Below are 22,937 nucleotides of genomic sequence, written 5' to 3' on the forward strand. Positions count from 1 at the left end.
CTTAGAGCTATTTATCAAGCAGATTCCCCCCAAAATTTATATAACTTTGATAAAACCAGTTTCTAACTAGGACAAGGAAAGACTTAAAAGGTTATGACTACTATATATCTGTAAGCTGCAAGGGAGAATCTAACTAAAGAAATAGATAAATTAATCTCTATAATTAAGTATATTGCAGCAGACAGTTTTATTCTTTCTCTATACTTTATCTTTAAAGAAAAATATTATCTTGAGTGGTGGTATAATACAGATATTCCAGAGGAATATTAAATAGCTCTATCTTCTAAAGGCTATACTATAGATAAGATTGGCCTTGACTGGATTCAATACTTCTACTGTCATATAAAATGCCGTATCTCTACTAAAAAGATATTTAACTATTACTTTTTAATAGCCACGAGTCCTATCTTACCTATAAATTTCTTTAGTTCTGTGGTTAACACTATATTATACCTTACTGTTTTCCTTCTCATATAACACATCTTGTACAATCTCTTAATAGATAATCTTTTCAGATCTATAAGTACTTTTATTATAAGAGAAATAATGAACTTGCTTAAAGAGATACTGAGATAGATGATAAGAGTAATTTCTTAAAAGAGATTCTATTTATATAATGACTTTTAAACAATATATAATCCGGGATGCCTTTAAGAAGCAAGGCCTATATCCCTTGAATTCAGAGAAGATAATAAAGTCTCTGCGTGAGGCTTTAGAGACTGCTCCAGGGCTTAAGATAATTACAACACTATTACCACCACTATCAAGCTTATTGCTGCCACCTACAATACAAGATCTTCATTAAAGTATTAGGAAAGCATAGAGCTTTATTGATAATAGCCCTGAGCTTAATTAAAGCTTTATACAATACCTTGACTGTATATTCTAGAGTTCACTAGAAGCCACTGAACTAGCCGCTCAGCTTAAAGATAATCTACAACAACAACTTCAACACTGAAAGCCTTAAGATAGACAGAAATTATAGAAAAGGGTCTGATATAATGGGCCACTAACTGTATATGATATAAAATGCCGAATTGCGGATTGTACTGAGGTAGAAAGAATAAAGGGTCTTAGGCAGATTGGAAAAATGGGAACTTTAGAACACAATAAACCACCACAACAGGCAGATATAGGGGATCTGCCTAGTACAGAAGCCAGTCAGGTAGATAAGGAAGGCCCTAGACTACCATTTTGGATAGATACTCAAGGCGATGTTGTGTAGGAGCTTGAATAGCTTCATTTTTTGTGTTGAGATGGGAATTTGCGTTGAGGTGAGGCAGACCAACACGCCGAAGGGCGGGTGGGGCTGCTGACCTAAGAGACGGTTTAGCGCTGCTGATTGAGGAAATAGGTCCTCTGGGTTTTTAGTGACAGAGGCCCACCCAGTCCGGGAACTAACTCCGGTGCCCATCTGTGAAGCATACTGCTCTCTGGCACCAAAACACTGCAAGTACATCTGAGCTTGTCATCTAACAGAGAGCACTTCTTAAGAACTAGTCGGATTATCTTCAAGGGATGCTGGAAGACAAATTCCGACTTCCCGCAGGGATATCGCCTAGGTCCATCCAAGGTAGTTCTTGATCTTGTGTCAAAGCCCTAAGAAAGACTCATTTGCCACTATAAAGACACCGCATAATGCGAATGAGTTGCACGGCCACCACTCGCTGAATATGTGGTCAACCAATCTAATGCCTCGGGTATACAGGTCTCCTAACAGGCCTAGAAGAAGAGTCAAGACTCCTCCAGCAGGCAAATGATCTGTTGGTCGTCCAAAAGAGCGATGGAGTTGGCAAGAGAGACGGCGGAGATGTTGATGCTCCATCCCCACTGTCTGAGCCAGACATCAGATTGCAGAAGCTTGACCATAGCTACAAGACCGGTGAACGCGTTGTATCGTATCCCGATTCTGGTCAGACTGGCCCTCTAGAAATGGTCAATTACCTCTCCGGGAAGGTCGGCAATGCGAATGATCAAGTAAGCATGCTCTCCGGCCTGGAACAATCACAATTGCGGGTATCTCCAAAGCGTGGCTAGATGCGCTTCGTTCGTACTATTCTACTCCATTTACACAAGGACCCATCTAGGCAAATATCGGCTCTGAACTTGCTCTTGTTCCGCAAGTTTCAATGCGGGTTCATCAAGACCTATTACCTGATATGTACAGATATCACCTGCATATCAAGTAATTTTCGACATTGGCCGGCATTCAGGTCAATGTCGTTCTTCCTAAATAATACTGGTGTTGGCTGAGTTAAGCCAGTGGCTTAGTTGAGCATGCTTAGTTCAGCCAACATAAGACGAGCCAATCACAGTGCGAATACTAGGAGTCTCATTGTGTGGCTCAACTCAGCTTATATATAGCTTATTCGAGGGTAAAGACATGCCACGAGAAGAGAAAAAACATATTTAAAGCTGCTATATACTCACTGTTTTGTGGAGGAAATCACAACAGACCTGGTCATATTCTCTAACAAATAAACTGAAAAGAAATCATGGACCTTCTCACTCTGAGACTTCCTCGCAAGCCCGACTCTATGGAATACACCCGGTAGGAATTCCTCGACCCTGAAAGTCCCCTAGACTTTGTTTAATGAATCACTGTTCTCAAGGTTGGGAAAATCTGGTCTGAAGATCTCCAAAGTCATCCTGGGTGGAATGTCCTTCGGTACCTCCGACGGTTGGACGATTCCAGAGGAACAGGCGCTGCCTATACTTAAGCATGCTTTCGACAAAGGCATAAACACCTGGGACACGGTAAGAAACACCCTATCTCAAACCTGGAAGCCACTCTTCTAACTAATCGTTTGTACCCTAGGCTGACGTGTATTCGTTCGGCGAATCGGAGCGCATTATCGGCAAAGCTCTGAAAGAATACAATATTCCCCGTGAGCGGGTTGTCATCTTGTCCAAATGCTTCAGCGGGGTTCCTAACCCGGATGAGCTTAATGGTCTATCAGACCAAGAAAAACTGATTCGGATGGCCATCAATGATGGCATCATGGTGAACCGTATCGGGCTATCACGCAAGCACATATTCGACGCAGTGAATGCCAGTATCGAGAGGCTCGGTACATATCTGGATGTCCTGCAGATCCACCGGCTCGACCAAGAGACTCCTCGTGAGGAGATCATGAAAGCGCTGAACGATGTGGTAGAAAGTGGGAAGGTTCGATATATTGGCGCAAGCTCGGTCCGTTATCCTCCATCTAGCATGGATATCCAAACTGATTGTTTTGTCTTTCTTCCAGATGCACGCCTGGGAGTTCCAGGCTCTGAATGCTATCGCCGACAAAAACGGCTGGCACAAATTCATCAGCATACAAGACTATTATTCACTTTTGAATCGCGAAGAGGAGCGGGAGATGTTCCCTTACTGCCGTGACGCCGGGGTTGGTATTATCCCTTATTCTCCATTGGCGCGTGGCCTTCTTACGCGTCCCTACGGGGTGACAAAGGAGCAGCCGACCCTGCGCCAGAAGACCGATTTTACTTCACAGATGATGATCGGTCCAATCACACAAGCCGATATTGCGATTATTCACCGTGTCGAAGAGCTGGCTAAAGCGAAGGGCTGTAGCATGGCGCAAATCGGCATCGTGTGGTGCTTGAAGAAGGGCGTTAACCCCATCGTTGGATTTTCGAGCGCTGGACGAGTGGACGAGGCTGTAAATGCCGTGTCTCTGTTCACCGATGGCTTGTTGACTGATGAAGATATGGAACGGCTTGATGAGCCGTATATTCCAAAAGCCCGTGCGGGGTATTAAACGCAATTTCTAGTTCTTTGGATTCCTGTGTTCACATCAATGTTGATACTGGAGCAGCTCACAAACGTCTAGTAGGATTATTTTCTAGTGCTGTACCGACCGCCATCTGAAAAGATTCGTAAAAGTCTTTGGACACGTATGGATGCCAGTCATGATAAGCACGCTCATAGTAAAGCGCATACTTGCTCTCAGCATCAACCCGCTAGAGAAATACCCTCTACGGACCCGCATGTGCCTCCTTAAGGGGCTATCTGACAGGGGTTTGACAGTAGTTTCGATTGATGGAGAGCATCATACGGCTGCAGCCCCTGATGACAAGAGAGCTCTGGCCTTTTAAGACTAGTTCATGATGACAAGACGTGCCTATAGGATAAAACGTTGTGTTTAATAGGGTAAGATGGTCTTTCCTCCAGAATTACAAGACCTCCTACCATTGGTAATCGATGACTTGATTCCCATGTGCGCCGCATTTAAACTGTTCGGTATAATCTGCGTGATAATACTTAATAGATCTATTGAGTGATCTAGGAATGAGCGAATAAGACCAGCGTAGTACTGCTTCTTGCGCGACAATGATGCTCTTGAGCAAAATATCGAGCGTTCTAGTACTCAGCTCTACTTAGTATTTAGTAACTATGAGAGGACTCTTCGCGGATCTCTTGACCAAAGTGATCAGAGACTTAGTTTCGTTAGCCTATATAGTCTCGACACCGGCTTGGACACGCTCGGCTTATGCGCTATCAAGCGTCGATAAGTTAATCCCATCACTTTAATTGAAATTCATGCTGCTGCCTTTATGGACCTGCAAGGCAGCCACTTCTAAGGGTCGTTGCTCCTAAGCCGCTTCACTCTCCCATCGGATGACCTCTTCAGCCCAAGCTTTAGCATTTCGTTCAAGCCTGACGTTATACTGTTGCAGAATTTGCGGTTGGTATCAGCTTGGTAGTCCATATTGTGGGAAAAAGCAGTTGGCCATCTCTTCTCTCAAGCGCTCCACCCGCTGCTCATACAATTGCTGGTACCAACCAGTCATAACCTTTCGCCAAGCTATGTACCCGGAGGTGGAAGGAAATCCTTTTTCTTATGTCTCTTTCTGTCATCCGGTATTCCTCAAAAATGACATGTAGGTACTTCAATCATGGTCCGCACCATGCATCGCATCTCGCATGTAGTCCCGGAGCTTAGCTTTTCGATATATCGCCGTTCTAGCTTATATTTTCTATTCTTATCGGGTAGTACATTACATGATGGTTATCGAGGCCTCCCATATCTCTCTGGGTTACCTCACTGCCGCATCATTTTCTCCTTTTTTGTGGTGCATCCTGGTGACAGACTTCAACAGCACGGAATTGAGGGGACCATGCGGCGAAACTGCGTACTTGATTGTACTTGGCAGATCAAATTCCTTGATGTAATTTCATAAAAAAGGAGACATCAAAACGGTATGAAGGCAGATTGTTGTCCAGTACTATCAAACATAACTTTCTAGAATTTTTAGTGAAGCGTATTGTTATGTTTTCTTCTCTGCATTGGTTAGAACAGAAAGCAATTGTTCCATCCAAGGGCGAGCTGTCTTAACCTATGAAGTCATGCCTGTCTGCCGATATATCTATCCGAAACCATCACTTGCCTCGGGGGCAGAACTTGGCGAGAAAGACTAGAAAGCTGATATCCGGCTAGCCATCTACGGGGTACTGCGGGAAAACTTATTGGGGTTAAGCTTGGCGATGGTAGGAGTCTGTCTCTCATAGTTCATGAAGAACAACCATACTAAATATTTGCGGGGTGGTGATCGTTTCATGGATGGGCACTTTGGAAATCTATCAGGCAGCGTATTTATGTAGGTAGGTATGTGGCCAAGACAAGGTTCACTGATGCACTGTAGAGTATACAATGATCATATTCAGACCTTATCTAGATACACGATTGAACTAAGCCCAGTGGGAAGGCACAAGATATTTTTGCCATAGAACGCTAGTAACCGCAGTCTATGGTACTAATAGGTATACTTGTATCTAGGATGCCTATCCCCCAGCTTGGCAAACTGCTCTTCGTACGGCAAGTCCTCTACCCCCACTAACAAACGCACCGACTCGCTTTTCTTCCTGTGATTTAACACCCGCAACAAACAAACCTGCACCACCGCCAGCACCATCGCGATAACGGTTAGGGAGAGATTGAACCGGGCCCCTAGCTCATAGTAGGGCGCGGACTTCTCAGGGTAGATCCACGTGCTCATGATCCCCCCGACATTCGTCGCTATAAACGCCATAGCAACGGCGGTTGCCCGCCGAACATGGCCGGCCGTGTTATTGGGCATCCAACTAATCAAGCAGGGGGCGCACGCATATACTCCCGTCACGAGGAGCACGAGGGCGGCGTAGCGAACGCCAATGCTGCGGCCATTGATAGCCAATGCGGCACCGATCAACGCAATCCCGCTAGTAGCGAAGGCACCGACTCCGCGCTGCTGGTGACGGTCGGAGAAGTAGGCGGTCAGCATGGTTACGACGAATCCGCAGGCGTACGGTGGCACCGTCATGAGCTGTGTCTTGGTGGGGCTGTACCCGAGCGCCTTGACAATGGAGGGCGAGAAGTACGCGAGGCCGAAGAGACATGCACCATTGCAGAAGAGGATGAGACACAAGATCCACACATGCAGGTTCTTCAGGACCGATATGACTTCTTTGAACGTGACCTTAGTGTCTGTCTCGAACTTGTTCCCGTCTTGCTGCAGCCGCGCAATGCACCGCTGTGCATGCTCGGGTCGGAAGGTGATCATTTTGTCCGGGCCGTTGGGCAGTACAAGGAAGGAGAAGAGGCCGAAGCAGACGGTGAAGAGGCCTTCCAGCAGGAAAATCCACTGCCATCCTTTCATCCCTCGAAGGCCGCTCATCTGTTGGATAGCGGCGGCGAGCAGGCCCGAAAAGGCTCCACTGAGGGAAGCGGCAGAGAAGAAGAGTGCGATGCGGACCTGAAGTTCATGTCGGCGGTAGAAGTTGGACAGAAAGAGCACAATACCAGGAAAGAGTCCTCCTTCGAGCAGTCCAAGAAAGAATCGGCAGGCAAGGAAGCCGGAATAATTGTGGACCTGAGATTGAAGTGTTGTAACTAAGCCCCAGAGGGTGCACAGCGTAGGCAGAAGGATTCGCGGACCGACGACTTTCAGCAGCAAATTGGAGGGGAGCTCGGAAACCACGTAGGGGACATATGTCACGGTAATAGCTGAGGGATTAGTATGGCACCGGCGATACTCTCCGAAAGGATGTACCTGTTTTATATTGTAGATCCGTCAAGTTCAAGTCTTTTTCCAGGCCAGCCTTTATTACTCTGGTTAGTAGAGTGCCGTATGGGAGCTTGACGGACAAAACTCACCACTCGCGCATTTCCAACATTTGCACGGTCCAACCACGCCAGAAGATACAACATAAGTGTCATCGGCATCAACAGCAGATCCAGTCTCAGAACTGTCTGTCGATCAAGTTTTAGTGTTCCCTCATCCAGTGGAATCTCCTCAATAGCATTTTTCTTGGCCTCTGAATCCCCAGCAGGGTCGGCGAACGATTTTGCGTCAGCCATTGAAACAAGGAAGCGGCGTGTGCAGCCCGATAACCATGGGGAAACTTCAATGTGCGTCTTAGACACCACCTTTTATACCGACGATTCCGCAGGATTGTTCCCGATGCAAGGGATGCAGGATATGTAGAACTGCCGGACAGCTGGCCACGGATACGAGATGTGGCTCTTGGACTGTGGGGGGACTGGTCTAGCTTCACGTGGTACGTGGAGACGACGGCCAATTGGCATTCTTATTGAATCCAAGACCCCTGACTACTTTAGGGAAGAAATGGTTCGTTGGGATAATTCCCTATCTTGCTTCTGAAGATGCGGGGACACTAAGCGAGGTCCGGATTGCGGGGGGGTGTTCTCGTAATTATAAGCGGAGCTATAATGCCTCGAGCTGGAGGGTACATAGACGATGGAAAGATAGTGTTTAGATCCCTTGAGGTATAAATACTGTCAACGGATAATTATCTCGCTGGAAAGATGATCGTGGTTCCTAAATCAAAGCTGTACAAGGTATTATTAGCAATACAGCGACAACAGATCACGTGGTATGTGTGATTTTACCAACGTTTTTTTTGTACATAACCTATCCCGTAAAACTAGCCCACTGCACTTTTGGCTCTCACCCGTGAAATACGGTATTGGATGTCCAAATAGCGTGCTCCCCCGAATAGTAACATTACATCTACTGCATAAAACACCCTTGATATGACGTGGCTATAATTGACAGTATTTAACTCGCGTCGTACTTTATTGGAATGCCATCTCGTACTGTCGTTGTGCAACTTTTTAAGTGGATTGATAATCGAATAGTGGAGGCGGAATTAATTCCGGACGCTCTTGTTAAGCAAGACCAAATATCGGACCCGCAGCAACCCTACTCTGCATATATATAAAGGGACACCTCCGGCATTGGTACACTGTACAAGATCGCAACTTATCATTTGCAGTTAAGGTTCTTTGTCTTCCCTTGTAGCATCATCATACGCAATGGTCCTCAAACTCTACGGCTTTCCCCTCTCGACCTGTACTCGGCGAGTGCGCGTTGTACTCGCGGAAAAGGGTCTCGAGGACGAGTTTCATAGTGTGGATTTGACCAAGGGCGAACAAAAGGCAGAGACCTATCTAAACAATCTGCAACCCTTTGGCAAAGTTCCCGTTCTACACGATACCGAAACGGGTATTCAGATCTTCGGTTCGCATTTCCCCCTAGCAGTATGAATGAAAACAGCGTGCTAATATTGACCTAATAGAGAGTAGAGCGATTACTCAGTACATTGCCAACAAGTACTCTGGTCAAGGAGCCCAAATTGCTCCTCCGGAGTCTGATCTGAAGGCCTGGGCTCTATACCAGCAGGTATGTAGTTATATACCCATATGATTCGTACAGTGCTGACTGATGCAGGCTCTCTCCATTGAACAATCTTACTTTGACCCAGTGGTTTCTGAAATTGCATACGAGAAGGTCTTGAAGGCCCGCAAGGGTCATGGCGAGACCGACGAGGCCCGCGTCAAATTCCTGCTTTCGCAGCTCGATCTCACCCTTAAGGGCTACGAGCGGGTCCTTTCCAAGCAGAAGTACCTTGCAGGTGAGCAAGTCACAGTTGCCGATCTCGCGCATTTGCCGTATGGCGTATTTGTGGAGCCGTTCGGGTTTGCCGAGTTGCTTCCTAAGTATCCGCATGTCCAGAAGTGGTGGGAGGAACTGAAGGCCAGAGAGAGCTGGAAGAAGGTTACGGCTTAAAGTTCCATTCCTTTGTAGCTAAAACGTTAAGCTGGCCTCCATAGTCTAGTCGATGCTGTCATTTAGAAGTGATAGTCAATATGATAACTCACGAGTCATGTCAAGACGTTTAATTCATGTATTACTTACAAGAGATAGATTATATTTTGCTTCTACTGTGACAACACCTACTCCTATTAACTAAAGCCGCAACGTTTTAAAAAGAAATAATGTATTACCACGATATGAACGAACTATTCTGGCATACTATTCACGACACGGCACGTTTGCTTATTTTCGAAAGCCTCAGACTGTCCTTCGGAACTAACTCTAGTCGCATCTTCACACGTTTGAAACTATATCTATAAAAAGTCCATCAAAAACCCCAGTCAAAAGCCCCACTGTTTAACCCATATCTCCCACGATGGCTTCATCAATAGGACCGGGATCCCGCATGGCTTTACTGGCCACCTGGGTCGTTGTGGTTTCTGTCACAGATACGGGGCCTCCAGGGCCGTGGAACATGCCACGATAAAAGTCTAGGATCTCTAGGGCTGGCTTGTTCAGCAGATCAGCATCAGTTGGATTAGTAATTGACTTCAATGCAGCGATCCAGACATGCGCATGAACGGCCACAACATTATAGTACTCATGAATGGCGGGGATCAGTGATTCCCAGCTTGCAGTTTAAGGGTTGACTAGGTCAAAAGTGTTTGCCCGTATGGAACTCTCGGTACCGCGTCGGGACTCCGTGATGTCAACCACAATCTTGGCTGTAATATCTTAAAGACGCCCTTAATGAAAAATCCCGATGTGAGGAGCGATGTAGAGGAAATGGGAGCACTTACCACTGGAATCTAGTCGACCGGCATCTGACCAAGCGTCCGAGTGATTTTTTAGAGCGTTTTTGAAGTTGCGACGAGTGAAGGTAACCACTCCTGTCGGTACCAGGGCCCTTTCTCCGTTGCTGGTCCACCCACTTGTCCAACTCGATAAATACTTGTCGGTATTCCACAGTGAGAGGAGGAGATGGAACAGATACGCTCGGCTACAAACTTGGATTCTCCATAACCCTGACGCAGCACCACATCAGGTTTCTCTAAAGGTATCTCAGAAGTGGATGGGCCATGCTGGGAGATCCATGCACCCACCGTAGAAATAGAGGAGGTAAAAAGGATATGTGCAAAATGGGCGGATTGGAGGCTGAAATCGACGAGACAACGAACATCTCGGATATGAGTGTCCTCAAATGCTAACCTTGTGGATGACCAGGTCCACTGATTTTTGTGAGTTCTTTATATCTATCAAGGGATAAGCCAAAGTTTACTGCACCAAACTGCGCTTGTAGAACTCGACACGCTTGTCAAAGTCGGGTGAGATTAGGAGTCCTTTTCTGCAAAGCCCCGAAGCTATCTCTCTTTGGAATCCCTCACCCTATTGAGGCAATAGATTTTAGGAGTCTCCGGGCCATCGAGCAATTCCTTAAGAGTAGATGAGCTATGGCCCCATAGAGCATCATGTTCCTACATTGACCCAACTGAATACCCGCGCTACTGATATCTACCAGCTGATAAACGGGAGTTCCATAGATGTGCGTCCAAGAGCATTCCCAGTCTTTGCGGATGTTCGTGACGTTACCCAAGTCCACTTCTCCGCATTCATGTCTGAGAAGGGGGTAGGTGAACGTTTCCTTATTAGTTCCCCGGCAACTACAGCTATCAGGAAGTGTACTACATTCTTCGATCCGACGTCCCCGTGATTAGGAAAAGGGTCCCTATTGGTCGGCCCAGTCAATATGAACTTCCAACTATCAGAGTCTCCGATGAAAAGTCCAAGTCACTTCTCAACGCTTCCTTCCACTCATTACAGGAAACTATGAGAGACACAGCACATAGTCTCTTAGAGCTGGAGAAGAGATTGAACGATAGAATGAACTGTCAGGGATAGGGAAGTGGGATTCATTTCATATCCATGTACATTTCCCTTTGTAGCTAGCAGAGTCAGTATAAAGGCACACAATGAATATTAGCAGTTTCATATAGTAAACCAGTGCATGCCACCTGTAACAGCGGTGGTGTCGAACACGTGTATACGATTGGCGACCTTGCCACAGGAGTCTACAGGCAAAGGCATGCAGCGTTTACCTTTAGTGGAAGCATATATTTCCCGCAATTTGATGGTCAATTATGTGCAACAGTATGCTAGGTCTTTGGCATCGTCTCCGGAATATGATTTTTGAATTAGGGTTTTATGCAGAGGATGCAATATTACGGTATGATCGTCCCAGTTATTGGGGCTTATGCGTCTATGCAATCCGCACCAGCTTTAACGCTTAGCATAACATTTGTTGTGTTGATTGGACGTTGCATAACATCAGGGATTATGAACGTGTAGGGGGCCTAAAACTCCCCTTCGTCCACCCTGCCTTGATAGATGTATTACTTTACGTCGCGGCCACGCTGTCAACTACCGAGGAGGAACTAATCCTTTCGTGCAGAGGAGTAGATCACGGACAACAAGAATGGATCTCTCATACGAGATTCACCGAAGTCTAGACTCCGTAAATACGATGGGCTAAGAAAGATCGGGCTAATGAACTGTAATTTAGTACCCTTTCTCACGTTACTTCCATCCTGGTAGGAATTTTTAGGCTTATGAGCTTTGCCACAGTAGGAAATGAGGTGTGAGCAAAAAGCTGGCTACGTTTCATGTACTTTGTGTCATGGGCGCGGCGCGGCTTGCGTCCGTCCGGATGCAGAGGTGCACCCAGACATGTTGGTATTGTGTAAGAGAACCGGAGCTTTTCTTTTCTCGTAAGCGGCATATTAAATGAAGTCGTTGACTCTCCTATATAGAGACAATAATAATTATACACCGCAGTGTCTGATAACAGGATCACAGGATGTCTCCTATCCAGGACGGGAAAGAAGCATCCAGAGCCAAGCTGAGAAGGCTGATGAGTTCATATTGTATAAGCAGTGGTCAAGACCGTTCCTTCACGATTGGCTGAGTCTATCTGGCAAGATACGGCTGTTTTCTCGCCCCGGTTCTGTATCTTAAATATGCCGCTAACAGTCTACAGCATCCAAAACGCCACTACACTGTTTTCCTGCTCAATGGGAAGAATTGGCACAAGCCAAAACCGGTCACTTTCTGGGGGCACTGCGTGACGGTATAAACTATTACCAGGTATCTGGAAAGAACGGATTTAATACCAACCTAACCCACGGCCGGCTAGCCAGTATTTACGGCACTTCCTCTTCAACAGGAAACGATTGAAGTCTTAGAAACATTCTTCACTCGTACAGCGAATGTGTTCCCACTATTTCCCTCGAAAATATTTACTAGCGTCTTTCTCAACAGATATAGTAGAAGACCTCCCCGTGACCCATCCCGGTGGGCTTGCCTGGATATCGCATTAACAATTGGCTACCGTTATCGGTCACTCTACAACCCTGGATCCAGTGAATAAAGAGTAAAGTCTCAGGTCTATTATAAGAAAGCAATAGCTGTGGTTCCTGATACCCTGCTGCGCAAATATGACTTAATGAGCATTTAAGCCCTCATCGGTATTGCGCGTTGGGTGGATAACCTTCAGCCAACTAGGCAGATACTAACAATGTCTAGCAAGTATACCTTTCATGTAAAGGCATCGTGAAACCCATTTACAAGAGTCTATTATCCATAGCATTCCGGTCGTGTCACTCCTTCGGACTTCACGGCAACCGCGTAACTCCAGGCCCCACGCCAGAGAATAACAGCAGCAAATCCTTGTTCTGTGGCTTGGTTACATGATGGATGAGATGTAGGTCGTTTCCTTACGAAAATATGGTACAAGGCTAACTTGTATGGTCAGATACCGCCCTTCCCAGGGTTTGCCGCCGTGTGGAGTATCAGGCGACCTCGGTGTGGATATCCCACTTCTAGAACTAGTGGACGAATCCCCTATACAGATGTCCAACATCGGTGATGTGGATATCTTCCTGCGCTGTGACCGGCTTTCCGCCATTCGCCGCAAAATAAACCAACCCATCCTGCAATTGATCACAGATCAGAATATCAAAGTAGGCAATATATTATTCAACAAATCAGTGAATACTAAAAGGCAAAGTCCGGCTAACAATAGTATAGAGAATGGACGATAACATATATATATATAAACCGAGAACTTCAGCTAGCCAAGACACCAAGTCGGTATACAACCCGAGAGGGCTCTCAGCCAAACCCATTATTTCATCGCGCAAGATCCGCGGCTTTGGAAAGTGCAAAAAAAAAAAAAAAAAAATTCAAACAGGCTAGAAAAGAGTAGACTTCACCATACGCTTCGGGTATATACTAAAGATAATTGACATAACTCTCCCAGGGAGACATATCAATATCTTGTGTGACTATTTAAATAGAATACAAGCATCTATCCAAGCACAGCTCCGGAGAGGCTATATCTGGTTATATTAATGTCTACCGGAGATTGAGTAAATAGCGGGACAAAAACTATTATTGAATACACCCATGGAATTACCTAGTATCGTAGGCACCTGACATGTGCATAGTGATTTGACCACCTACGGAAGTAGATGGATACACAGTCTTGTTCGGTCGTCGAATCAATGTTGCGAGTATAATTGCGGCCCGCTGTTCCAGGCCGGCCCGTAGAGACTGCTGCTAAGAGTCGCTCTTCCCCCCGAGGGGTTCATCGGCCCATTCGAAAGTTAATATTGATAAGGCAGGCACTTGGATTGGCGGCCAATAGCGATTGCCCCGCCTCAGGCACCTTTGTATTACCGCTATCCTATCGCGTGCGTGATCTTAGCGACCCCCTGCAGCCTGTTTCCGTTGGAGGCAGTTGACCTCCACGCCACAGCACAACGAGTATTTTGCACGATGGTCATAAGGCCGCCAAAGGCTAGCAATTTCCGTACGAGAGTATGAGGAGGAGCATGCAATAAGGCTGGTTAGTGGTAGAATCTTAGAAGAGCAGAGAAGTAGAAATATCTGTCAGGCAAGAGAAGTTCTAAAGAGACGAAGATAGAGGCCCTATTTATTTGTATTTTATGTGATGGAAACACCGCCAATAGAAGAGAAAACTGTAATTTTGTTCAAGTAGAAACAGGAACATGAATTAGAAATTTAGACTGGTCTACAAGGCTTGAGACGGAATCATCATAAATAATTATAACTCAGCTTCTCGGACATGCCGGTCCAATTATAGGAGATTATCTAGACCATCGTTGATTTTATCAGCATAATATGTGTGGTAAGACTTTTTCTTAGCTGAAGATATATCCTAGTAAGTAGAGCCGGTATAGCTTACTGAGTTAACTTCACCGCTACTAGAGCTTACTAGTCTTTATTCTAATTTAATATACGGTACTGGACCCCTGTTACTGTTCGGTCTCAACAAACTACTGTCAATATGATATAACTGTAGGTCTTCAGGTTAGGTTAGGTAACATCAGAGAGGTCAAGTTTTTGTTTATTTAGCAGGAGTGTCAAAGAGCCTATAGCCTAGTTTCTAACAGCCCTGGGATATAGACTACCGATTTTAGCCAAATACTCCTCCAGTTATATTAGCCTACAATAGAATTAAAATACTGCTACTCAGTTATTATTAAGTTAGTGGCATCAAGGTCGGACTTGCTTTGGCGGGTCGGGGAGGGTGGCTATAGTATAGATTTTAATAGGTTGCCATCCGGATGATTCGGCCGAAGGCTATCTGCAGATACTGACAGGACTAAATTAAGCGGTTGGCTAGAATAGTTGACGACGTCTTGAGGTCGGCTGACTTGCAACTTCAGCTAGCCATCCTCTTTCCCTGCACTTTTTCGGCCTCTACTGCATTAGCAAATTTAGCTAGCATACCAAGGCTGGCTGAAATCAACTTTACTGTAACAATATAGTCACACCTGGCATATTCTTATACAACATAACTCACACAAGCACTAGACGCACGGATAAAGGAGAATATCAGTATTGCCATCAACCACCCCTGAGTGGATTAACCGTTGGCTAAAATCCGGCAAAACTTCTCCGCGGGGGCCGCAAGGGTTGAGCGGCTGGCTGAAAGTTGGACGGTGCCAATTTCGTCATTTGCTATTATGTAGGGTCTCATTGAAATGACAGCCAAGTCTACCCGCAGGGCGAATTCGGCCTCTAAATGTAACCCCTCCGTTGTATAGAAGCGCGACGGTTGATGATCCTTGTCTACACTGTGGCTAGCTGCTGGTAATATTCTATCACGATCATAGCACGAATCATTCTAGAGCCCCGCTGTAGCTTAACGCTAAGTTTACTAGGGCTGTGCACCTGTAGAATGCCTTACTGGTTTATTGTACGTCATGCTCAGACCTGTTGCGCACAAGCTCTGTACTGAGGCTTCTGAGCCTTAAATAAATACAGAACAAAGAATCTAAATCAATGTTTACGCAGCTATAGAGGATCTAAAACAAAGTGTACGTAAATGTCTGCAGCACACACTTCTTGGGTTGCACTTAGTGCTATCAAGTAGTCTTAGTATACAAGCAGCGCACGCCCAATCTCATAAGGGGATCAAGTTTGCTGAAGTGGATGAGATGCGTGATACGTGCCCTAGGCTCCAACTTTAATAAACGAATAACAAGATGACTGTGAAGGCTTGAACAAGTGGTTCTAATCTACCTGGATGTCCATATCTTGGATTGGGGGAATTTGTTACTGTCACTGTAGGTTTGATTCGCTAGCAGCAGGGCCTCTATCATCAGGTGGGGGAATACGGCAACAGATACGGCCCATTGAGTCTAAGGTTCATTCAGAAATGCATATGCAGACTACGAGCTCTCATTTCCATACCCTTATTATTATTGAATAGGGAGAAAAACAACCCCTACGTAAAAACGGAGGTAATAAGGGTCATCATCGCCATGGTGTATTGGAATTAACAGTCGATCAGTTGAGAAAATACCAAGGTTAAAGTTTGATGATCAAGACAAGCCACGGTCATGATTGAGACCTGGATATAACGATGGGTCAATTCAAAGTTGTTTATAGTAACCCTACCGGACGCGCCAGGCATCAAAATATTTTTAAGACGAAACCCCCGAATATGGGTGCAATCAAAGCGCGAAGCCCCTTATAACTTACAAGTGCTAGAGCGGATTAATGACTCGGACCATTACTCTGAGGCCAATTATCTGCCACTGCACCTCACAGAACTACAGCATATATCGATATGACGCAGCCAAGTCGCCTTCACTCGCCTCCTTTGATTCACACGAACTGTCCAGATCCGCCATGAGCCGATCCCGACTGCGATTCTGCGCCCAGCACGCAAGGAAGTAGCAAGTAGACCAGAAAGCAGCGAGGGTAAAAAATGAGATTACCACACTATATCCGACATGATAGTATGGCGCGTCCTTTGAGGGGAACAGGAACGTGGAGACGATTCCCGCAATTTCGCCAAATCCGGCTGCAGCGCGGTACCGATTGCGCGCCGCCGGTGGCCGCCTAGATTCATGGTAAACCAGCAGATAGCAACCGGCATGCCACAATATGGGCCAAATACGACAAGAAACAGCGCGGCGTACTGGACTCGAGGGTTGTCGTGGATGGTTAGTAGGATCGCGACCCCAGCAATGGCAACTAGTAGATTGAAAAGGACAAATAATAGCGATGTTGTAATCGATCTGACGCAAATGCGATCCCTAGGGATAGGAAAAAGACCATAGCTGAGGGAGGGACAGAATGCAATTGCGTCTGAAGAGTGCTGTGGCCATAGGACTTGATAATAGTGGGCGAAAAATATGCATAGCACTAATGAAATGGTCATTAGTGTCTCTCAGGTAGAGCCAGAAGGACGAATCACTTACATATGACGGCACCAAGAAAGAGAAGTAAATCAGCGCACCCAAAAAGATCTTGTAGTCCTTGAGGACATTGAGCACGTCAGTGAAGCGGATGGAATACTCCGCCGACTTGTCCCCATGGCCATCCTCGAGTCTCTTCTTCACCCATCGCCGCTCGTTCTCAGTAAGCCATCTTGCCTGCTTAGGAAAGTCCGAGATGGGAAACTAGGCGAGGATTGCAACAAAGCACGTTACGGCTCCCTCAATTATGAAAAGCCAGCGCCAGGCTCCATATCCTCTCATACCTTGCATAGTACCAGTCCCGTACGCAATCAGTCCCCCAAATGCCCCATCGAGCGTTGTTGAGTTGAGAAAAAAGTATATCGGCGAAGTGCATCGGACCGCTTGTACCACATTCCGATTAGGTAGTAGCCTGGACACGCAGGTTAGTTTTTTTTTTTCTTGGGTTCTATCCATTCCCAATATATTGGCTCTAGGGCTGCGAGATCTGCTTACACCCAGGAAACATTCCCGGTTCCGTCACACCGAGAAAGAAACGTGTCGCCAGAAGGCCGCCATAACATTTCACTTTTCAATACGATATATTAGAGCTCTCTGCTTTCATGCGAGAACTTCGTGGACAACATACCAAAGCCTTGACCGAGGGTCAATATACCGAAGGAAAACATGCATCTAGACACTGGCGAGGAACATCAGCTACATCCGTATAACAAATAGCGACATAATATTTGCATCTCGCTAGGGGCATACACCAGACATGGGGCCGTAATCTTTTGAGGACGATGTTCGATGGGATTTCTAACAGAAACATATGGCACAAAAAAGATCGTCAACGCAACGTTAAACTGATTCGATTGAGGATCCATCCCTAAATCCTCTTGGAGCCCAAAATCGACTGCATGGCCCATGTTAATGCTATTTGACATGACGCAGGTAAGTATAAAGTTTGATAAGGGGGAAAGACCAAGAAGAAAAAAGACACACCAGCCCGGGAATGCCAAAAAATACAGAACACACAAGATTAGCAAAACGTGGGCATCGATCTTGAGCTTCAACCTCTTCTCGTTGATATGTGGTAGGGTGTTGGCGAATTCCTCGCTGTCTCTGCCAGAATCAACTGTGACATCGCCTCGTTCGGCCTCTATGGGAATGTCGGTGTATCGACCATGCCATGCCGCTAATAGTGTGGGAAAGAGTTCAAAATCGAGTTGAATAAATCAAAATTGAAATGGGAATCACTGACTCGCATTATAGACCACCATTGTACTGAAGCTTGTCTAGTATATTAGACAGGTCCTCCGTTGCTGACACCAGACGAAGAATGCAGCACAGCTAGAAAAGTCTCAGAGTCCAGAAAGGGAGGAGAGAGGAGACTTCTGCCGTAAAAAAAGCCAATTCAAGTTGGCAAATAGACCTACTAATGCAAAATGGTTCACAAGTGCAGTCCTTGGACCTAGGCGCAAGACCGCGATCCAAGGCAGAGCAACGAAGAAAACAGCACAATCGTGGTCGCGGTTGCAAGTATCTAGATTCAATCAATGTAGCTTGAGGCAAAATTCTGTTATTTCTCAAGACTTAAACGCTACTACTCGGAGTTCACTGTTTCCTCCTGACATAGGCATTCCGGCCGAAAATCACCTCCCTCTCATTTGGCGAGTCCATGAAACACGGGCTGTGTGATTAGATTGATGTTACAACAGTAGTACCCCCGTATGTGGGTCAACAGGCATTTCCATTTAGTTCACAGTAGGTGCATCAGAGTTAACCAGGGTTCGAGATAACGGCGGGCCGACACTCTAGTAATAGTATTAAAGGTAGCAGAAAAGTAACTGGTATAAGAATCAAGGGTCAATTCCTTTTTTTTTGGACTAATTCCATAGGTTCTATCGCATTAGGTGAAGACCAATCCATAGCACAATGTGCTTCAGTCAGCTCGGAACAGTACATCTGCAGTAAAGCTGGATATCGCAATCGTGGGGGCTGGCATCGGCGCTCTAGCTCGGGATGGACATTGTGTTACGGTGTATGAATCTACCCCAGAGCTTTCTGAGGTAAGCCTATAATTGAAGTAGGCTCTAGTTCTCGAAAAATGGTTGACCGTACACAGATCGGTGCCGGTGTCCAAATGTCACCGAATGGTGTTCGCTACTGACTTAACTAGGGAATTAGCCAGGATCTATAGCAAAAGTCGTTCCTACCCTCCGAGCTGAATATGCGACGCTGGAAGGATGGAGGGTATATTGCTCGACGCAACTACACCCGGGTTTTGTTCTCATCGAACATAGCACGGTTGGACCTTAGGCTGGTTTATCAGCTGAAGAACTATTACATACACAAAGCAGTTCTAGCTCTTTCGAATCCCGGGTCCTTAATTCTGCGGCGAGTCTAAGTCGTGGAGCAGGATGCCATTCTTAACTGGCAAGGTTAACTGTAAAACCAGGACTTCCTCCGCTTTTTAGCCTTCATTATTGCTGGACTGCAAATTTTTGCAAATTTTATCACTAAGACATAAACAACCATGCCTTCCGCCCATTATCACTCCACTCCTTCATCAGCTTCTTCTTCGTCTTCTCATCTGCTGCATCATACTCCTTCCTATTATACCCAGTCACATGCGTAAATCTATCAATCGTCACCTGGTACTGCTCAGATCCGCCCGGAATTCCTTTTGTCTCTATCGCGTATTTGTGCGTCGTCTTTGGGTTCTTCTGTGTAAACGTCGCATTGACATGCTCCCCCTTCTTCGGGTCCCAGTCCCAACGAACAGTCCAGGCGAAATTACCCGTGATTTTCACTCTCGAAGTGGGGTTCCCATCCTTATCGCTCCCCGCAGGGACGTCGATTGGCCTGGTGCCCTCGCCCATGATTCCGGTAGCGAAGTAGCGGTCCATCCCCCCGAGTTTGGTCGTGGTGAGGGAGAGATTGGTTGCGTCTTGCAGGGCCTCTTTGGTCAGGAGGGAGATCACGGCGTAGTTGAGGGGGTAGTTGTTCTTGATGATGATTTCAGCCATAGTGGTGCTTAAAGGATACAGGGCGAGGTGTGACAACTAGTAATCTGGATGAATAGAGGACGTTGATATCTGACAATGGGAGTGTGATATGTAATGGACATTCGTGGTCTGTCCGTGGTTCTCGTATTGGGGTTTATATACCTTTCTTGTTGTCATTGCACTCTCCGCTATTGGCCGTATTCTTTCTCGTACGAGTAGAGCTGCTAAACACATATAATACAGGTCAACACAAACCCCTCAGTTGGCGGTCTTCTCATATGCCCCGGGATTCGTCTACGATTGGGTGATATCTCAACTACTCGTGATCCCATTACGCAACGGAAACGACCTGAGCTGCTTGACATGCAGTCTCGATAACTTGCAGACTTGATGCATTAGTGTATGCAGAGAAGAACAGCGGTGTGTTTGATTCGCCTACCGGATGTCCCCTCGCTCGGACCGAGCCTTCATCATACAGCTTTGGTATTTTAGGCATGAGGCGGGGAACTTAATACTATTTGTCTAGACGACCAGAGATAATATTACTATCACATCATAGCTGTGAAAACGAGAACCATCCAGCGCCGACGATCGGATAGGGCCAAGTCAAAATACCAACAATGGAACCGACAGAAGATGGTAACGTTCGGGTTCGGCCCCTTCCATTGTCGTTCGCTGAGTCCCCACTTCACTGCTCTCACGGCATTCGTTGCGCCCCGAATTACAAATCTTAAAATATAGACTGAGGTCCATATATCGCCTATAGTGGCATGGACTAGGAATGCACTATCTGCAAAAGGCCTCTTGGTTCCGAATCTGCCCTCCGTGGCCATTTGCAGGAAGAACCCCGGCATGAGTGATGTGAAAGGCACGGCTGGGTGTTCACTTTGACTCCTGACAAAAATCCCGCAGACATAGCATCTATTTTATTTTTAAAGCTTAGTATTGAAAGCAATAGAAAATCTACGTATGAGTTTTTAAAACGTAGAGTACTCTTTACTAGTCAATATTTATATCTACGGACAGCGTTACATCTCTACTGTCTTTAATTGTTGAGATATTAGTATTATAAAAAGTGCCATTATCTATGGGATACAGCTTCCGAGGAAAGACGGGAAATACGCTAGGTTAACTAACTGGGGATGGATCGTGAGGGATTGTTAAGCGAAGGAGCCAACGCCAAGGATTGTAGGTTCTAGACGCACCGCCGACCCTCACTTCAAGCAGTAGGGCCATATTCTTGACAATGGTAGGTTTTACCTCACCCCTAGGATGAACGATAATAATTACACTCCAACTATAGGCGTGGCTAGTTATGCAGAAAGCTTAACGGCTGCATGGGTTGTAGACTCGTGACCTCGACACTGTTCTGGACCGTTGGATTTCTGCGTTAGCTGAATATAAGTTATACCTAACCTTGGGTCTGCCTATCGGCGTTGCCGAAGACTAGTGTACTGCAAAGTGACTGATGAAGAGGCTGCATCAAGTTATTGGTTGTCATTGCTTCTCTTCTCCCTTATTGATATAAGCCGTGCTCGCGTCTCTCTGAATGGCTGATTCAACGGGCCGACAGCCCTAGGGAGCAAACAGTGGCTACCTGAGAAAGCCTCGAAATAGCGACCGACCTAAGCCAGGGCCAAATAGTACACGTCCCAGGCCTGTACGAGGGCTGATGGTTGCCTCCGTTGTACTACTTCTGGCGTGCTTGAAAGGTTGACAAGTTTTGAATTACGAATGGTCGGCCGCATCTGAGTCCGAGCTACCCGGCGTTGTATCCCACAGATAATGGGGAAATGAATACAATCTTGATTTCATACCTCCGTCCTATAGCGAGGCTCATTGGCATCGGCTGTGGAAGCCGGATTTATTGCACTGCCACCAGGCATTACATAGCGGGCACTAGTGTCGGGGTTTACCGCCTGGCTTTGTCAATGAGGTCGAAGTACCTCAAGCTAAATATGAAAATACACCTCCAGCTAGATCACAACTCGGACACACACTCGTGCCACTTCCGTATGTAACTTCAATGTGGCACTTACCCCTGGCGTTCTGCTTCACTACTCGGATAACGATGAGTCAAGTTGGAGAGAACAACAAATGTACTTCACAGACCTAAATCGTGAAAGCAACAACCCCCACGCAGTCTAAAGTGTCGTGCGCTTTCTTTTTTTTTTCCCCAGGACCATGCATTAGACATATGCGGGCATTCTGGAAAGCACCTTTCAGTAATGCCTAGGCTCATTTCTCTACTATTATTGGATGCTTCTGTCTTCGCATCTTTTCTTGCATTGACCGGTGAACGTGCTGTAGAACTATAAAAACCGGTGTTTCTCCTGCTTCCAACAGCAGAAACCCCTATCTTACCTCCACAATTCCTCATCCTTCAAATGCCTTAGTCTATTCACTGTCTTCATATCTTTCAAATTTAGACACACTTCTTGGTCATTAACAATGGTTAATACTTACTATACCTCGACTAGCGGTGTCGCCGCCCAAGGTTATGGGAACAGCACCCATTACGTGCCAACATGATGGTGTTACAAGGTGGGTCAAAAGGCTGATTACACTAGCGTGTTCCCGCGACGCGTCGAAAGAACTCACCTTTTTCAACCACCCGCTATTACATCTAAACGAGGGCTTTTGGGATGGAGATAAGTGGAAATCGAAGGCCTAATGCAGAGCTTTCTTCTGAGACTCGAGCAGCCATTCTATCTGCTCTAGAAAACAAGGTATCTCTAACTCAATTGGCTAAGCAATTTGGTGTCAGTCGCAATATAATCTATTCAACAAAAAAGCGTTTTCTACGCAATCACACCTTGCAATCACTTTCTAGAAAGGGAAGGCCTGCAAAGCTTGATTATTCTACTGAGCGCTATATCTATCTGTTGGCTTGCCGGAGACCAAAACTTAGCTACAGAGCCCTATGTGCAAATAGTGATTCTGGGGTCTCTGCCTTAACAATCAAGCGGGTTCTTAAGCGATTTTATTTAAAAAAATAGAAAAGCAAGAAGTGTATAGCTCTAAGGCCTGAGATAGCTAAAAAGCATCTTCA

At 46.0% G+C, this 22,937-nt stretch overlaps 7 protein-coding genes across 7 annotated transcripts; 3 read left to right on the top strand and 4 right to left on the bottom strand.

The window, feature by feature from the left end:
• Window positions 1-1,421: 1,421 nt before the first annotated feature.
• BDW43DRAFT_279020 (uncharacterized protein) lies at window positions 1,422-1,998 on the bottom strand. The gene has a single exon (XM_032042250.1). The coding sequence runs from the start codon at window positions 1,823-1,825 to the stop codon at window positions 1,592-1,594; it is 234 nt and encodes a 77-aa protein (XP_031899431.1). The 5' UTR covers window positions 1,826-1,998; the 3' UTR covers window positions 1,422-1,591.
• Window positions 1,999-2,495: 497 nt separating this feature from the next.
• On the top strand, window positions 2,496-3,767 carry BDW43DRAFT_320070 (aldo/keto reductase; the record flags this gene model as incomplete). The annotated part of the gene is made up of 4 exons (XM_032049018.1): window positions 2,496-2,551; window positions 2,613-2,757; window positions 2,819-3,193; window positions 3,252-3,767. 4 exons carry the CDS (start codon window positions 2,496-2,498, stop codon window positions 3,765-3,767), a joined length of 1,092 nt encoding a protein of 363 aa, XP_031899432.1.
• A 1,718-nt stretch (window positions 3,768-5,485) lies between these two features.
• BDW43DRAFT_279022 (putative MFS transporter) lies at window positions 5,486-7,944 on the bottom strand. Its single transcript, XM_032042251.1, is given in 5 exon segments — window positions 5,486-6,992; window positions 7,039-7,087; window positions 7,143-7,838; window positions 7,889-7,890; window positions 7,904-7,944. The coding sequence occupies 3 exon segments, from the start codon at window positions 7,344-7,346 to the stop codon at window positions 5,764-5,766; spliced, it is 1,482 nt and encodes a 493-aa protein (XP_031899433.1). The 5' UTR covers window positions 7,347-7,838; window positions 7,889-7,890; window positions 7,904-7,944; the 3' UTR covers window positions 5,486-5,763.
• Window positions 7,945-8,168: 224 nt separating this feature from the next.
• On the top strand, window positions 8,169-9,480 carry BDW43DRAFT_279023 (glutathione S-transferase family protein). The gene is made up of 3 exons (XM_032042252.1): window positions 8,169-8,529; window positions 8,588-8,691; window positions 8,740-9,480. Exons 1-3 carry the CDS (start codon window positions 8,325-8,327, stop codon window positions 9,076-9,078), a joined length of 648 nt encoding a protein of 215 aa, XP_031899434.1. The 5' UTR covers window positions 8,169-8,324; the 3' UTR covers window positions 9,079-9,480.
• A 3,369-nt stretch (window positions 9,481-12,849) lies between these two features.
• BDW43DRAFT_107058 (uncharacterized protein) lies at window positions 12,850-13,236 on the top strand. The gene has a single exon (XM_032037841.1). It carries the CDS (start codon window positions 12,906-12,908, stop codon window positions 13,200-13,202), a length of 297 nt encoding a protein of 98 aa, XP_031899435.1. The 5' UTR covers window positions 12,850-12,905; the 3' UTR covers window positions 13,203-13,236.
• A 3,008-nt stretch (window positions 13,237-16,244) lies between these two features.
• On the bottom strand, window positions 16,245-18,157 carry BDW43DRAFT_320071 (major facilitator superfamily domain-containing protein; the record flags this gene model as incomplete). The annotated part of the gene is made up of 10 exons (XM_032049019.1): window positions 16,245-16,536; window positions 16,691-16,842; window positions 16,899-17,099; window positions 17,130-17,278; window positions 17,391-17,462; window positions 17,524-17,574; window positions 17,646-17,665; window positions 17,730-17,810; window positions 17,880-18,036; window positions 18,139-18,157. 10 exons carry the CDS (start codon window positions 18,155-18,157, stop codon window positions 16,245-16,247), a joined length of 1,194 nt encoding a protein of 397 aa, XP_031899436.1.
• An 880-nt stretch (window positions 18,158-19,037) lies between these two features.
• BDW43DRAFT_279026 (uncharacterized protein) lies at window positions 19,038-19,996 on the bottom strand. The gene has a single exon (XM_032042253.1). It carries the CDS (start codon window positions 19,904-19,906, stop codon window positions 19,397-19,399), a length of 510 nt encoding a protein of 169 aa, XP_031899437.1. The 5' UTR covers window positions 19,907-19,996; the 3' UTR covers window positions 19,038-19,396.
• Between the last annotated feature and the right edge of the window lie 2,941 nt (window positions 19,997-22,937).

This window comes from Aspergillus alliaceus (assembly GCF_009176365.1).
Source record: "Aspergillus alliaceus strain CBS 536.65 unplaced genomic scaffold BDW43scaffold_27, whole genome shotgun sequence".
NCBI lineage: Eukaryota > Fungi > Ascomycota > Eurotiomycetes > Eurotiales > Aspergillaceae > Aspergillus > Aspergillus alliaceus.